At 47.4% G+C, this 17104-nt stretch overlaps 1 protein-coding gene and 1 long non-coding RNA gene across 2 annotated transcripts; both read left to right on the forward strand.

The window, feature by feature from the left end:
• Positions 1–225: 225 nt before the first annotated feature.
• On the forward strand, positions 226–3639 carry LOC130704915 (speedy protein E4-like). The gene is made up of 5 exons (XM_057529641.1): positions 226–427; positions 1103–1161; positions 1642–1727; positions 3251–3419; positions 3580–3639. Exons 1-5 carry the CDS (start codon positions 358–360, stop codon positions 3637–3639), a joined length of 444 nt encoding a protein of 147 aa, XP_057385624.1. The 5' UTR covers positions 226–357.
• A 9937-nt stretch (positions 3640–13576) lies between these two features.
• LOC130704885 (uncharacterized) lies at positions 13577–15170 on the forward strand. The gene is made up of 2 exons (XR_009005436.1): positions 13577–14446; positions 14941–15170. It is a non-coding gene; the product is annotated as an uncharacterized LOC130704885 (long non-coding RNA).
• Positions 15171–17104: the final 1934 nt, after the last annotated feature.

A 17104-nucleotide genomic window follows, 5' to 3' on the forward strand; every position in this document is an offset into this window, starting at 1 on the left:
GGAAAAATGACAAAATGAGTCAGGGGAGGGATAGGTAGATATGGACAGAGAAAGATGGAAAGATGACTTGGGGCAAGGTCAGAGGTCTATGAGACTGAAAAGGGTAGGGGTGTTTCGGGGGGGAGGCGGAGTCGGGGTGGGGTTGGGTGGTCACCAGTGGCTGAACTCCCAAGATGAGAACGTCCTATTGTAGTCTCTTGTCTTTTCTCAGCCCCCTGGGCCGGCTGCAGCTCCCCGCCTCAGCGCCCTGGCTGTAAGAGGAAGAGGTCAGTGGCGTTCAGAGAGGAGGAGGAGGAGGGCGAGCCGGCCACTGAGGCCCAGGACACCTGGGTCGTGGACTGGCTGATTGGGCTCAAGATGAAACTCAAGCGACAGCGGGTGTCTTCAGTGCTGCCTGAGCACCACGAGGTCTTCAACAGGATGCTCGGTAAGGACCAGCACCCACCCCCTCCCCGCCCAGCACCCTCCAATCCTATACTTGAAAAACAAACAAACCAAAACTTCCAATGACTACACTTTCCCAATGGAAAAGAATTCCCTGCTACTTGGGGCGCTCTCCGTCCCTGGCGGACTGTCTACGGATAAAGGACACAGGGGACACATAAATGATACAGGATTAGGTTAGACTCACAAATGATACAAGACTGGGTTAGATTTAGAAATGATACAGGATTAGGTTCGCTTGGTTTCAACTGTACCCCTGAGACTCTAGCTCTTACTGGCCTTTTGAATCTTACTGGCGTGGGACGGCGCAGGGGGCGGGGGGGGGGGGGGGTTGGGGGGGAGGTGGGGCTGACAAGCCACCTTCGCTCCCTGACGTGACTGTCAATTGAGAAACTGGCTGTGAGTAACTCGATGCCCTCTGCACTGGTACGTGAATGCATGATGAAGGGGCATCACTCCCTGTCACTCGGCCCCCCTCGAAGGGGAGTCACCCCTTTTCCTCCCACAGTGAATGGTCTTCCCTCCCCTCTTCCCATCAGCTTCACCCTGGGCCACCTCTTGGCATTTCCCCAGGGGGGGCGTGGTTCTCCCTCTTGGCTCTGGAATGCTCCCACGACAGCCCTGTTCCCACTGGCAAACATCTGCCCTCTTTTCCCAGAGGATCCCGTCATTAGGAAATTCCTCGCCTGGGACAAAAACCTGCAAGTATCTGACAAGGTAAGTCCCCCACTGAGATGGATTCCTGCTCCAGCGCCTGTCCTGGGTGGGCACGCGGGGTGCTTTCTACACCCACGTTTCCACTCCCCTCCCAACCTGATGCCTTGTCAACACTTCCCTCCAGGGGCCTCGAGGTCCCCTCTGGGATCTGAGCCCCAGGTGTGCCCCTTTGGTGGGTGCTGCCTAAGTCCCCTCTCCTCTCAGCTCCTGGGGACTCGCCTTGGCTCCGGTTCATCAAACACCGTCCAGTGCCAGCGGCCCTAAGTCCACGCCCTCAAACCCACAGCCTCCCATCCTTGGAGCGCCGCAAACTCTGACCTTCTGTCCCCTCCCCTCCCCCAAATGATCAGGCTCACCCAACACGGGGGTCTCTTCTCCAAGTGACACCACCCATTCCTCGTCCCCTGCTCCCTTACCCCACTGTTTTTCCTCTTCCACGATGTGACCTCTCTCCTACGTTTTTTTCCCTCTTTCCATCAGTACCTCCTGTCGATGGTGATAGCTTATTTCAGCCGGGCCGGGCTCTTCTCCTGGCAATTCCAGAGAATCCATTTCTTTATAGCTCTGTGAGTATCTTGCTCCATCCCCTCCATCAATATTCAACACCCTGGGAGGGCGCAGGGAGAGACCTGGGGCTCTGACCTTTCATCTATCTTTTGAAACCCCTCTGTACCGTTTACTCTGGCTGTGAAAATGACAGGATTACGGCAGAGTGGTTTCTTTTTCAAACCAAGTTATGTTTTTTATACCATTCATTGTCAAAACAAACTGCCCTAATGTCAATTAAAACACTGAACGAAACAAAGCAAAACACGAAACCTTCCTAAGAGGAGAGGAAGAAAGAACTGACACCATCCTGCCCACAAGTAAACAGACTTGAGACGTTTCCGGTTCTGATTCTCCGGTCTCGGGTCTTCCCACATCAGCACCAAGTGTGATTATCTTCCGTTTCTGCGTTCCCACGACAAATGCCACAATCGGGGCCCTTATCACATAGCGCGGACCTGGTGGAAAATGCTCCCCAATGATGTTTCTTCCACGTCTCCCAAGCCAGTCGGCTCTATTTGCCTGAATGTCCTTCCAAAACCCAGGTCTGACCGCTTCACACAATGTCATTGGCTAATTACGTGCCAAATCAAGGCCAGAGTTCTGGGTTGGAATTCAACTCTCTCTGCAATCTCCATCACACTGTCCTGATACTTTATTCCTTTGTGTCACTGTTCCTTCCAAATACCCTGCCCTCTAAGTTTCTATCGTGCTTTTCTGTCCAGGGATCTTTCCCACACATTTACCTGAAGAAAATGACCCTATCCTTAAAGTGGGTTCAAACACCAAAACCTTCACGATGTCTGATCTCCCTAACTTCTGCATCCCGGAGGCACTTTACTTAAAATCGTATTAGAATGTGATGCTTTGCATTACAGTCATTTCTTATCTCCCCCCTTCCCCTTCCCCAGTCCCATTAGACTAGACACAATGTGGAAGGCAGGTCTTGTCAAAATGTCCATGCATTCCCAAAACACTCAGCACAATTCTTTTCATTTTGCGAATGTTTGTTATTGTGAGTCTTCGAGGTAATCAGTATTGCATTTGGCTACGAGATAAAATGTTCATTCATTCATTCATTCATTCATCTAATGAAACCTTATAAAGTACACCCTACATGCTGGGGAATATGAGGTGGTGGGAACAGAGATTCACAAAAGGCTGTTGAATTAATGCATCAAGATGAACCAAGCCCTAAATGTGTCATTTGGTAGGAGAGGGATGAATGCAGAAATAGATCAGATCAGCTCCTGCCCTCAGGAACTGTACATACACCTACAACATAGGGAGAGAGGTGTGTGCCCATACAACAAGTTGAAGGGAACAGGGGGTTTGGATTTTGTCCGCATCATCAAGGTGTGAGAGGCACCCTTCCGAAGGTCCTGCCTGGCAGTGGCGCCTTGACGACTGGGCGGCTCTCGGGGACGCTGGGCAGGGCTGGGTGGGTCGTGTCAGGATGCTCAGCCTGCCTCTTTTCTGGGAAGCTGATCTCAAGTGGAGGCCCTTCCTGTGCTGATGACAGCCACCTGATGTCTTTCCCCAGCTATGTGGCCAACGACATGGAAGAGGACAACCAGGCCCCCAAACAGGCCATCTTTTCGTTCCTCTATGGAAAGAACCGCTCCCAGCGCCCCTTGTTCCACAAACTGCGTCTCCAGTTCATCCGTTCCATGGGCTGGAACGCTAGGGTCACTCGGGAAGAGTGCGAGCAGGTGGGTGGGCTGTGGCGGTCTGGGGGAGGGGCAGGGCCGGAGAGGAGGTGGGGATCATGGGGGATTCGGTCTGGGACTTGGGGACGGACGAGAAAGAACCGGACGCGGGGCACGGGGAGGCAGCGTCATCCTCACTTCCAGGGGCTGTTTGTCTTTCCAGATCCAGGCTTTTGATCCAGAGCTCTGGGTGTGGGGAAGAGATCGCGCCCTCTTGCCCTAGAGGCCCCAGGACCACGCAGGCCTGAGGTCATCGGCCTGCGCAAAGGTAGGTCTGCGTCCGCAAAGGTGCGGGCGGAATGACGCGTTGCTTACTGAGGAAATCGGAGGAATCCCACTGCTGGACCCACCTCACCTCTCACGCTGGGAAGGGGGCCAGCCGGGCACACAGCCACACGCCGACTCAGCGCCCAGCCGCGGCCTCACAGCCACACACACACACCAGCACCGTGGGGCCCGTGGGCGCCAGACCTCGGGGAAACCAGTCTGTCACAGACGCATGGGTCTCACTGAAGTCACTTCACCCAAAGCAGTGGGGTCCAAATCACAGCTCTGATGAGATGGTGATTGTTTTCCATATACGGTGTTTCGAGTTTCTCTTTTTAATTCATTTTTGGCCTTACATCCCTCAGGGATATGGGTTCTAGGATTTACCTACCACAAAGTAAATGTCTACAAACAGGATATTAGATGCAACAGCCTACACGTTCAATAAGAAAAGACCAATTATGACTAGCTTTATTTTCATCCAAATTTACTTTCCAATTGCTTACGGCCAGATCACCTGTGACTCTTTACTTCCCCTGACTCACCACTTCTGGACCAATGACTCCTCTTGTACAATTCACCTTTTCCCCCTCAACTTTACGGTCAAGACGGTTTATCAGAACGAGTGAAGGTTAAGGAATGCCATCTTCAGCATGGCTTGTTACAATGGACACATTAGAGTTCTAGATGTGGGCAGAGGATTCAGCAAACATTTGGTTGAAATCTGGCAAACTAGCTGCCTTAGTCCGTTCGACCTGCCCTAACAAGATACTACAGACTGCGTGGCTTATAAACAACAGACCACAGTCTCTATTACAAGGGCAATAATCTCATTCATGAGGGCTCTACCCCATGACCTAATAACCTCCCAAAGACCCCCACCCTCCTAATACCAGCCCCTTAGCGGTTAAGATTTTAAGACTTCAACATAAGAATTTGGGGGGACACAAACATTCAGCCCATAACACTAACCAAGTTTAGGACTGACGATTATTTAAACATTAGGATCCAGGGACTTCCCTGGTGGCTCAGTGGTTAAGAATCCGCCTGCCAACGCAGGGCACACGGGTTCGAGCCCTCGTCCGGGAAGACCCCGCATGCCGCCGAGCAACTAAGCCCGTGCGCCACAACTACTGAGCCTGCGCTCTAGAGCCCACGAGCCACAACTACTGAGCCTGTGTACTCTAGAGCCCGCAAGCCACAACTACTGAGCCTGTGCGCCTAGAGCCCGTGCTCCGCCACAAGAGAAGCGTCATGAGAAGCAACGGAGGGTGGTCCTCACTCACAACTACAGAAAGCCCACGCGCAGCAACAAAGACCCAATGCAGCCAAAAATAAAATAAAGAAAATAAGTCAATTAAAAGTTAATAATACAATAGACATTAGGATCCAGGATTAGGGTTAGGGATCAGGCAGCAGGTCTCCTGGTCCACGATGCTGGGCGGTCAGTGATGTCCGCAGTGTGGCTCCAAGTTCCGAACTTAAGTGGCGCCAGAGGACCGAGGTGCGCGGAGACTAAAGCAGCGCTCTCCAAAGGCCAGCTCCCGGAGCAGAGTCACCCGGAGGCCTGGCTACAAAGCAGATGACGGGGCCTGGCCGTAGGTGTCTTCAGGAGCTTTTGCAGTCAGGCTCACCACACTCCAAGAATCGCACTTGAAAACAATGAACGGTGCAGGAGTGGGGCTCCGAATGGAGAATTTGAGATAAAACTGCAATCGTAAATGAGTCTCAATCCTGGTGAGAACTAAGAATGTGAAAGAAAACCTTTGTACCTGGACAGTTGCCACTTTGAAATCTGACGTCCTTGCTCCTTCTCTTACTTCCAGATCACAGAGCCCAGGAGAGATGAGGATGTTGCACAGGAGGTCAATCCACACGCTGACGACAGCCGTGAGGAAGGGAGGGAGAAGCCTCTTGTGCAGATGATCGGGAAGAACCCAGCGTCTTCTAGAACGAGCTCAAGAGAGTTTTCGTGTCACACTCCTGGGAGCGGGGCATGCTTCTAGGAGTCTGTGGCAGGACAATAAGAAATCAGGGTTCTGTCACGTTCCATCCCTTTGGAAGGCACCACCCCAATTTGCAGATCATTTCATTCAAATCTCCCCTGAGATGAACACTGGAGGTCCCATTTTTTTACACACTCCTTTGCCCCAGTCTAGAAGCCTTTGAAGGTGGCGTGTAGGGGGCTCAGAACAGGAGGGAATAACTTTAAAATATATAATTAGAGCCCCACGGTCATGACTGATGACTTAACCTTCACTGGCTTATTTTGAAAATGTCACCTATAAAATTATTGTATTTTTATACTTTATATTTATAGATGTATTTTAAATAGTTTTGAAATAGTCTTCATTGTGAAACATCTTATTCCCACCAAGTTTTGTGATGAGTATTACAGCTGTTGTATATTTACACCTATATACAATTTTATTCACATTTTCAAGAGAGATTTTTGCTTTTATCTATTACATAATATACATTTTATCTATTACATAATATTTCCATTCTACTTATAGCTAGGTGGGTATTTCCTCCCAATTCTTGTAAGCATAAATTTGTATATTTTTAGTTCTCATTACTGAATTGTGGGAATTCAGCCGTAAGTTTTTAACTCGTCTCAACGAGTTTGTATGTTATTTTAGATTATTAAAGAGTACCGTGCAATGCAGCTTTTGGGGAAATATAATAAAGATGAAAGTCTTCTCACAATCATGATGTGTGTGGTCATTACCAGTGTGCTTCGCCTGTTTGCTGCCCAACGAGGTGTGGCTTAATGGCGTTGTGATTATCCAACCACATTTCTTAACTCTGAAAAATAATCCTGAATTCTTTTTCATGGAGGAAAAACTACAGAAGATGAGGCAGATCTTGCATCATTCAGGACTCCAATACTGAGAGACAAGTGTTGGGTAAAAGGAAACACGGCTTTACTGAGGAAGCCGGCAGCCCAGGGGAGAAGGTGGACTCGTCCCAAAGAACCTACTCTCCCCTCCTGAGGTTTTGCTTGAGGACTATATAGGGAAAAGAGAAAGGGGCTGCATGTTGAAGACAGGGTTACAGGGTGCGTGATCATCTCACGGACATTCTTCTGATTGGTCGGTGGTGAGGTAGCGGGGACTCAACATCATCAGCCTTCTGCTTCCAACGGGTCTGGGGTCTGCGTGCTTGTGGGCAGCATGCAGTTAACTTCTTCCACCTGCTGGGGGTTTCAGTCTCTGCAAAACAGCTCCAAGGACGTGGCTCAGAATATTACCCGATGGCCCTTGAGGAGCAGCTAAAGGCCCTGGACTTCGTTTAACGGCTAAAGTATCATGATTTTGTCTTTGCTGTTTTTTCGGCCGCGCCACGCAGCTTGTGGGATCTTAGTTCCCTGACCAGGGATCAAAAACAGGCCTCTAGCAGTGGAAGCGCACAGTCCTAACCCCTGAAATGCCAGGGAATTCCTGACAGTACACTTTAAAGAGAAAAAACCAGACCAAAAGGAACACAGTTTTAAGGAAGCTTAACTTTCTCAGAAACGCAGGAATTTTGTTGTGCATTTATTTTCTTTCTTTTTTTTTTAAGACATTTATTTATTTATTTATTTATTTATTTTTCTCTGCGTTGGGTCTTCGCTGTTGCACGTGGGCTCTCTCTAGTTGCGGTGAGCGGGGGCTTCTCTTCGTAGTGGTGCGTCGGCTGCTCAATGCGGTGGCTTCTCTTGTTGCGGAGCATGGGCTCTAGGCACGTGGGTTCCAGTAGTTGTGGCTCGCGGGCTCTAGAGGATTTCTTATTGTTTACTTTTTGCAAGTATTCCTCAAATGCGTATTACTTGAATGAATGACAAATCATTTCTTCCAGCAATCTTCAAACTGCTTAAAACTATGACAATATTTAGCGTTTCAAATTTCATATGACCTCACTCTCTCCGTGTTCTAGTTTCTAAAAGCATGTGGGATCTTCCCGGACCAGGGCTCGAACCCGTGTGCCTTGCACTGGCAGGCGGATTCTTAACCGCTGCACCACCAGGAAACTCCCTGTGCATTTATTTTCAAGAAAATAAGGCGGCCGGATGAATTCAGAACTAGGGGCAGAAAGCTCTTCCTGTGAGATACAGAATCTCTGCTGTTTAGGCAGATTTAGAGAACAACTTTTCCAACCACTTATTAAGGAGACCAATACTCCACGAAAAAATATATCATTTTTACAGAGAGAAAACCAAACTCCAGCTTTGCATCAATATAATATTTGATACTTAAGAGAACCATAAGCTCTTTTTTGAAAATCTCTGCAATAAACATCAAAACTGAGCCACCTTCGGCTGAGACCAATACAATTCCCTTTCCACCAATCTCCTACAACTTTCTAGATTCATTCAGGTGGTGTCCTTCACTATCCTCTTTCTGGTGCTGGAACAATCGGTCACTTTACTTTAGGACCAAACTATTTTTGTTCCTGTTAATAAACAAAACTACATCTCATCATCTTGCATACAAAGTTCTACCCCTCGGTTGCTGGAACCAAGCAGGACCCTGCAGGGCCCTTCCATGTCCCCTGCCTCTTGCTTGTAAAACAGCTGCAGTCTCCCAGGCCTCCCCTGAGTCACAAAACAACAGGTTCAAGCAGTTCACGATTAGGACAACAGCAGTCACAGAATCTTTAGTTCCTCCCCAAGGACATAAGTAACAGTGTCAGAGACACATTCCTAACTTGTTTTGCAGATACTAAAACCTCTACAAGAGGAGAGAGCTAACTGTATGATGACCAGACGGGAGCTATGACATAAGCTGCTCCATCTTGAGCAGACCTGAACCAATGGCTTACACAATTCCAGGAACTGGCCTCAAGGAAACGGGAACAAACCAACACTGGACTTGAAGATTAACTGTGCCGGAAACAATCAACATGACACTGACCACACCACTGCATGACCAATGTCAAGATGATGGTCAGAGCTGACTGTGCTACTCTGCGTGTAGCCCCCACCTGCACAGCCCAGAGACTTCCCGTCTTTTCCCTATAAACCCCTTTTCCCTCTAACTGGCAACTGGGAGATGCTTTGGGGGACACTAGTCCACCATCTTCCCACGTTGCCAGCTTCCTGAATAAAGCATCTTTCTTCTTCCACCAACCCTTGTCTCTGGAACATTGACTTCTGAGCGATGAGCAGCTGCACCTGAGTTCTGTTCCAGCCGATAACATTACTATTGCTCAAGCCTCCTTCATATTATATTCATAACAACTTTGAACCAAAGTTACTTCCATTGCACAAAGAAAACTAGGAGTGAATAACTGACAACTGCCCATCACACACCAGCATTGTAGGCTAGCAGAGCTCATGAAAACACGTAACACAACATTACGAAGCCACAAACATCCCTTACACAACTTCTCCAAGTGCCAGAGACAAACACATTCATTAACACACCCACAGATACAGCCTCTAGGTAACAAATAAAAATATGCAGCAAGAGCATAGAACTTGAGATTATGCTTAGTGGTCAACGTTTCCGGTTTCTGTCTTGCTTAGAAATGACCTCGGTATCCAATGATTATCCAGTCAGCAACACAATTTAGTATCAGTTCAAGGGTTTACGTAAACTAAAGATCTTGGAATGTATCGGCAAGCTAACACAGTACAAAACATAGTTACCGTTGAAATAAAGTTTGTCAGAAGAATAATTAAATGTGGCTAAACACAAATTTACATTTGTCATCACCTTAAATATTAAGTAGAAGTAATGTTAGCTTATTTGATGGGTACACCTATATAAATTTAGGAGGAACACACCCAAGTAGAATTGTTTTCAATGTATGCCTAATACTGATAAATAAGATAGGAGTAACTTTGTATTAAACCAAAACTATTAAACTAGCTTCATTTGCCAAAGATTTACCTAAATTATGTAAACTTGAAGTCTTTAAATTTCTGAGTTGACTTTTTTGTTTGTTTGTTTGTTTGGCTGCACCGAGAGGCTTGCTGGATCTTAGTTCCCTGACCAGGGACTGAACCCGGACCCTGGCAGTGAAAGCACCGAGTCCTAACCACTGCACCACCAGGGAATTCCCTGACTTGATTTCCGTAAGAATACTTTTCTAGCACATTTAAAGTATCAGAAGTTCAAATTCCTTTCTCTCTGAGAATTTTAGGGATACATAATTTTTATAAGCACATTTGTATCTTTGTAAGCCAATCAAGACAGAAACCCTTGAATTTAAGAGACTCTACAATCTACCTTAATAGATCCAGAAGTAGAAAAACATTACATACTCACACTGTCAGAAGTAAAGACCTTTCTGAATTACAGACACACAGACATACAGAGAAATGGAACTTTTACCTTCAGTTCTAAAGTCTTAGACATGGGTCAGGAATAAACACTCACCAGTCTAGAGATTAAAGAGCCGTTCTCCTCCCACTGGGCAAGAGATTCTTAACTGATTTGAGCTTGTCAAAGTAGTCAAATAGACGAACAGAAAAGACTAAGAAAAGACTAACAAACCAGATCCTCTGTCACCTCTCACCTAACTGAGATTAGTTCTGTAGAAACTTAATCACTTTGGAGAGACCATCGAAAGTCTTCAAACGACAGAGCCAAACTCAGAATCACTGCTGCTACAAATGGGGACGCACTTAGCTGCAATCTGAAAACAAAGCAGAAACACAAAAGTAATAGAAGGGGAAACTAAAGAAACGGAAAGTGAGCCAAGTTCAACGGCTGCTTGGGTGGGTTCACCCCTGGGAGAGGAGAAAAGATGTACCTGGGCTTCACCGGCTCAGGAAACACACCACTTGTTGCTGGGCTTTTACAGCTTTATTTACGTATAACTGATACACAAAATCCAGCCCAGGTTTAATTTGTATAACTTGATGAGTTTGGACATATGCACACACCTGTGATACCATCACCACCATCACGGTAATATACTCATCACTTCCAAAAGATTCCTTCTATCCCTTTAGTGTCTGTGTATGTGTGTTAGGAATACTTCACACAGCACCAGGTACGTGAAAAGGTGCTCAACGTCAATAATCATCCGGGAACTGCAAATCAACATCATCATGAGATAGTACCTCACATCTGTTAGAATGGCTACAATTTCTTCTTTCTTTTTAAACATACAGTTGTCAAGGTTGTAGAGAAATCGTAACCCTTGCATATTGGAGGCAGGAATGTAACATCGTGCAGGCACTGTGGAAAGCAGTATGGAGTTTTCTCAAAATCTTTTAAATAAAAATTCCATATGATCCAGCAATCCCACTTCTGGGTATACAGGCCCAGCTCAGAGACATTGCAGCTTCAGTTCCACAACACTGCAATGAAGCAAATACCGCCATAACGCAAGTCACATGAATTTTTTGGTGTACCCGTGCATGAGAAACTGACGTTTACACTATACTGTAGTCTGTTAAGTGTGCGATAGCCTTGTGTCTAAAAAAACAACGTACATACCTTTACTGAAATATACTTTAGGGAAGAGAAATATACATCAATGGAACAGGATAGGAAGCCCAGAGATAAACCCACGCACATATGGTCACCTTATCTTTGATGAAGGAGGCAAGAATATACAGTGGAGAAAAGACAGCCTCTTCAATAAGTGGGGCTGGGAATACTGGACAGCTACCTGTCAAAGAATGAAATGAGAACACTACCTAACACCATAACACAAAAATAAACTCAAAATGGATTAAAGACCTAAATGTAAGGCCCGACACTAGAAAACTCTTAGAGGAAAACATAGGCAGAACACTCTATCACATAAATCACAGCAAGATCCTTTTTGACCCATCTCTTAGAAAAATGGAAATAAAAACAAAAATAAACAAATGGGACCTAAGGAAACGTAAAAGCTTTTGCACAGCAAAGGAAACCATAAACAAGACAAAAAAACAACCCTCAGAGTGGGAGAAAATATTTGTAAACGAAGCAACTGACAAAGGATTCATCTCCAAAATATACAAGCAGCTCACGCAGCTCAATATCAAAAAAACAAACAACTCAATCCAAAAATGGACACAAGACCTAAATGGACGTTTCTCCAAAGAAGATAGAAGATTGCTAACAAACACGTGAAAAGGATGCTCAACAACACTAATCATTAGAGAAATGCAAATCAAAACGACAATGAGGTATCACCTCACACCACTCAGAACGGCCATCATCAAAAAATCTACAAACAATAAATGCTGGAGAGGGTGTGGAGAAAAGGGAACCCTCCTCCTGCACTGTTTCTGGGAATGTACACTGACACAGCCACTATGGAGAACAGTATGGAGGTTCCTTTAAAAACTAAAAATAGAACTACCATACGACCCAGCAATCCCACTACTGGGCATATACCCTGAGAAAACCATAATTCAAAAAGAGTCATGTACCAAGATGTTCATTGCAGCTCTATTTACAATAGCCAGGACATGGAAGCAACCTAAGTGTCCATCATCGGATGAAGGGATAAAGAAGATGTGGCACAGATACACAATGGAATATTACTCAGCCACAAAAAGAAATGAAATGGAGGTATTTGTAGTGAGGTGGATGGAGTTAGAGTCTGTCATACAGAGTGAAGTAAGTCAGAAAGAGAAAAACAAATACAGTATGCTAACACATATATATGGAATCTAAGGGAAAAAAAAAAGGTCATGGGCTTCCCTGGTGGTGCAGTGGTTGAGAATCTGCCTGCTAATGCAGGGGACACGGGTTCGAGCCCTGGCCTGGGAAGATCCCACATGCCGCAGAGCGGCTGGGCCCGTGAGCCACAACTGCTGAGCCTGCGCGTCTGGAGCCTGTGCTCCGCAACGAGAGAGGCCCGCGCATCGCGATGAAGAGTGGCCCCCGCTTGCCACAACTGGAGAAAGCCCTCGCACAGAAACGAAGACCCAACACAGCCAAAATCAATCAATCAATCAATCAAACATACGCATCTGATTCAAGATCCTCATTAAAAAAAAAAAAAAAAGGTCATGAAGAACCTAGTGGCAAGATGGGAATAAAGACACAGACCTACTAGAGAAGGGACTTGAGGATATGGGGAGGGGGAAGGGTGAGATGTGACCGGGTGAGAGAGTGGCATGGACATATATACACTACCAAACGTAAAATAGATAGCTAGTGGGAAGCAGCCGCATAGCACAGGGAGGTCAGCTCGGTGCTTTCTGTCCACCCAGAGGGGTGGGATAGGGAGGGTGGGAGGCAGACGCAAGATGGAGGGGATATGGGGATATATGTATACATACAGCTAATTCACTTTGTTATACAGCAGAAACTAACACAACACTGTAAAGCAATTATACTCCAATAAAGATGTTAAAAACAAAAATACTGGGCCCGCGGCGGCCCGGACAAGGGGCCGGTGGCGGCGGCGCGGGCCTGCTCCCCACGCCGCCTGCGCGAGTCCACCGCAGGCCCGTTACTCCCCGCGCCACAACCCGTCAGGACGCGCCGCCCTCCGCTTGCGCTGAGGCCGCCGAGGGCAGCAGGAAGCCGCTGAGCTGATACTTACTCAGGGGTCGGGTGCTCGGGGTCGTAGAAATCCCCCATCTTCGGAGGCGGCTGCGGCGGCAGCTGCTTCATCCGGAGCGGCTGGAGACGGCGACGCGAGCCCCCTCCCCGCGGCAGGGCGACGGGAGGGTGGGGAGGGGAGGGGAGGACGCCGCTGGTCCGACGACGGCGACGACGGCGACGGCGGCGGCGGCGGCAGGAACGGTCCGCGTAGCTCGCTTGCTCGCTCCCTCCGGCGCCCGCCCGCCGCTCTCTCCCCCACACACTCACACGGGGAGCGACGCTTACCCCGCCCTCCCCTCTGCGGCGCAGGCCCGGCCCCTTAAAGAGACACGCACCCGCCGCTAGTCTGCCGCCAGTCGGCGCGCCGGCAGCTGCCGGTTGTCCTCAGGCCCGAGCGGGAGGAGCGGGAGGAGCGGGAGGAGCGGGAGGAGCGGGAGGGGCTGTGCGCAGCCCGCGGACCTGGCCCGACTTCGCCAGCGACTTCCTGGAACAATAAGCCCCGGGCCTGAGCGCCGTTGGCCCGCCCCGGGCCGAGAGCCGCTGCGCCGCGAACCCTCCCTCGGGCCCGCTGTGGCGGCGGGGCGCTGAGGCGTGACCCGGCGCGCCCCGGGCTTGTTTGCCGGCGACAACGGGGAAACAGCCCGAGCCCGCCGGGACACTAGCCTGCCTGCTCCGCCGCTCTCGAAGACCTGCCCTCCCGGAGCGCCGGAGTCCGCAGCGGCGCCGAGGGCCCCTGCCCCGGGCCTGCGGGCTCTGAGCCCAGTGAAGCCATTTTACAGAGAAGCAAATCAATGCTGGGAAGGACCAACACCTTTACCCAAGATCCACTGCAAGAGGCAGACCTGGACTCAACTGCATGGCCACCTGTCACCCAAGTCCAAGCATTAGCATCACACCACGCTGCTTATGGAAGAAGTATGAGACACACTTCCAACCCCTCCAGTAGCTAACAAGTCTCTGGGAGACAGGATCAGCATGAACAGATTCAGAGGAGGAACAGAGCTAATGTGTGCTGAAACTTGATTCTATGGGATTTTCATCAGAACTCAGAGGTTGGCACTTACTGCACGGACCTACTGTATGAAGCAGGTGGATTGGCCAGCACAAGGGGTTGCTGTGGTGCATCGCCCCAATTCCCCTTCTGGACCCAAGCCACGCGGCATGTGTGACACTAGTTCCCCGACCAGGGATTGAACCCGCGCCCCCTGCATTGGAAACTTGGAGTCTTAACCACTGGACCGCGAGGGAAGTCCCTGTATCATATTTTAGATCTCACATGTAAGTGATGTCATATGATATTTGTCTTTCTCTTTCTGACTTACTTCACATAGTATGATAATCTCTAGGTCCACCCATGTTTCTGCAAATGGCATTATTTCATCCTTTTTTATGGCTGATACTCTAGCCTTTTTTGTTCTGCTCTCCAAGAGCTAGGCATTCTTGGGCAATAGTCATGGGATAGAAGAGGCAAAATTATTGAATAAAAATTGTCAATACTCCCACTGCCTCTATCATTTATCCGAATTCAAAACTTGGGGCAGAATGCCCTGGTCTTAATTTAACTTTACTCTTAACAGAAATGAGCCCAAGACAGGGAGAGACAGGAAGCCCTCTCCAAGAGTAAAGAAGGGTAATGACTTTTTCTTATAAAGGGACAGAGGGCTATTGGTGATCCAGGCCTAGACTTGGGCCAACCAATGTTAGAAAATTTATGGGCAATGAAGAACTGGAAACATGTATCAAAGCCCTAAGAAGGCCTTCTCATGCCCCAGGGGAATCAGATCCTGGTTTGAAGACCACACATCTTGGTCATAGTGGAGCTGGTGAAGAGATATTGCCTCTTCACTCTACCAGATCCAGAAGGAATTGGAGGTAAATCCCTCGGCCAGAAAGGGGAGGGACTATGACTTTTTAATGAGTAATTAATAATAATAATAATAATACCTTTTCTTCTTAATTTATTCATAGGTTTCGTGAATAAACTAGATACTATTACTTTTTATTATTTATGCTTAGTGCTCACACACACTGGTTTTCATGTTTACTTGACATTAAAATTGACGAGAGATCTTTTATTATTTATTTATTTATATTTATGGCTGTGTTGGGTCTTCGTTTCTGTGCGAGGGCTTTCTCCAGTTGCGGCAAGTGGGGGCCACTCTTCATCGCGGTGCGCGGGCCTCTTACTATCGCGGCCTCTCTTGTTGCAGAGCACAGGCTCCAGACGCGCAGGCTCAGCAATTGGGGCTCACGGGCCCAGCTGCTCCGCGGCACGCGGGATCCTCCCAGACCAGGGCCCGAACCCGTGTCCCCTGCACTGGCAGGCAGACTCCCAACCACTGCGCCACCAGGGAAACCCCAAGAGAGATCTTTTAATTCTTTTAATAGTTAGCCAAAATTTGATTTTCTCTTCAGAACTTTTTTGTTTGAAGATCTGTAATCATTTTGTGACTTTGTTTAAGTTCCTATATTGAGATCACCCCAGAACACTTTTTAAAGGATCAATCTACCTAAACTGTTACACTTGGGAAATGGCTCAAGAGATGCTAATTTATCAACATAATGAAATACCATGCAGTCAACAGAAACGGCAATGTTGAAGGCAAACGATGTGGTTGTGTACAATAGCATTTTAAAAAATTTTATTGGAGTATAGTAGATTTATAATGTTGAATTAGTTTTAGGTATACCACATGGTGATTCAGTTATACATATACATATATTCATTCTTTTTCAGATTTTTTTCCCATATAAGTTATTACAGAATACTGAGTATAGTTCCCCGTGCTATACAGTAAGTCCTTTTTGGTTATCTATTTTATATATAGTAGTGTGTGTATGTTAATCTCAAGCTTACAAAGCATCTTAACTGCAGAAACTAGAACACTGATATCAGTGAGTCAGGTTATGTTGGTTCAGAGCTGAATTGGAGAAATTTAACATATTAAGTGGGAGATATATGAGGAATTTTTTCCCTTAAATCGTTTTTTCTTTTTCTTTTTTATTATTTCTGAGATATACATTTTAAAGTAATAACTAGGATTATGACTTATAACATTATACCAGAACATATAAGATTTTTAGAAATTTCATGTAATGTCTGAAACATAAAGACGCAGACGTAGAGAATGCACTTGAGGACACGGGGAGGGGGAAGGGGAAGCTGGGATGAAGCGAGAGAGTAGCATGGACATATATACACTACCAAATGTAAATTAGATAGCTAGTGGGAAGCAGCCACATAGCACAGGGAGATCAGCTGGGTGCTTTCTGTCCACCCAGAGGGGTGGGATAGGGAGGGTGGGATAGGGAGGGTGGGAGGGAGACGCAAGATGGAGGGGATATGGGGATATATGTGTACATACAGCTGATTCACTTTGTTATACAGCAGAAACTAACACAACACTGTAAAGCAATTATACTCCAATAAAGATGTTAAAAATTAAGTGAGAAAACACATGACCAACACTTAGCCCAGTGACTCACGATTTAAGCTCTCCAAAAAGGTGAGGTTATCTGATACTGTCTTCATCACTATCACCATCACCACCATCATCATCACCACCATCATCATCATTTTTGATAACTTCCTTTGGGCCAAGTAGTGATTTGGGGTCCAAGCAGCGGAAGCCAGAGTTGCAAGATCCTGTGACACAAAGCAGGACAATGTTCGTGGGAAAACCCACCTGCGGCCACTTTTCTGGGTAAAGTTAATGAACTCGTTTGATCATCAGGGACCTGGAGTGGCTTCAAGAAGCAATCGGGGGACTTCCCAGGTGGCTCAGTGGTTAAGAATCCGCCTGCCAATGCAGGGGACACGGGTTCGAGCCCTGGTCCGGGAAGATCCCACATGCTGCAGAGCAACTAAGCCCGTGCGTCACATCTTCTGAGCCCACACTCTAGAGCCCACGAGCCACAACTACTGAGCCTGCGAGC

The sequence above is a fragment of the Balaenoptera acutorostrata genome, chromosome 15, assembly GCF_949987535.1.
Source record: "Balaenoptera acutorostrata chromosome 15, mBalAcu1.1, whole genome shotgun sequence".
Lineage (NCBI taxonomy): Eukaryota > Metazoa > Chordata > Mammalia > Artiodactyla > Balaenopteridae > Balaenoptera > Balaenoptera acutorostrata.

Bases quoted from the DNA above. Each gene is read 5' to 3' on its own strand.
- LOC130704915 (XM_057529641.1), top strand. From the start codon at position 358: ATGAAACTCAAGCGACAGCGGGTGTCTTCAGTGCTGCCTGAGCACCAC. The intron at 1,162-1,641 runs GTAAGTCCCCCA...TCTTTCCATCAG, and splicing joins ACCTGCAAGTATCTGACAAG to TACCTCCTGTCGATGGTGAT. The intron at 1,728-3,250 runs GTGAGTATCTTG...GTCTTTCCCCAG, and splicing joins ATCCATTTCTTTATAGCTCT to CTATGTGGCCAACGACATGG.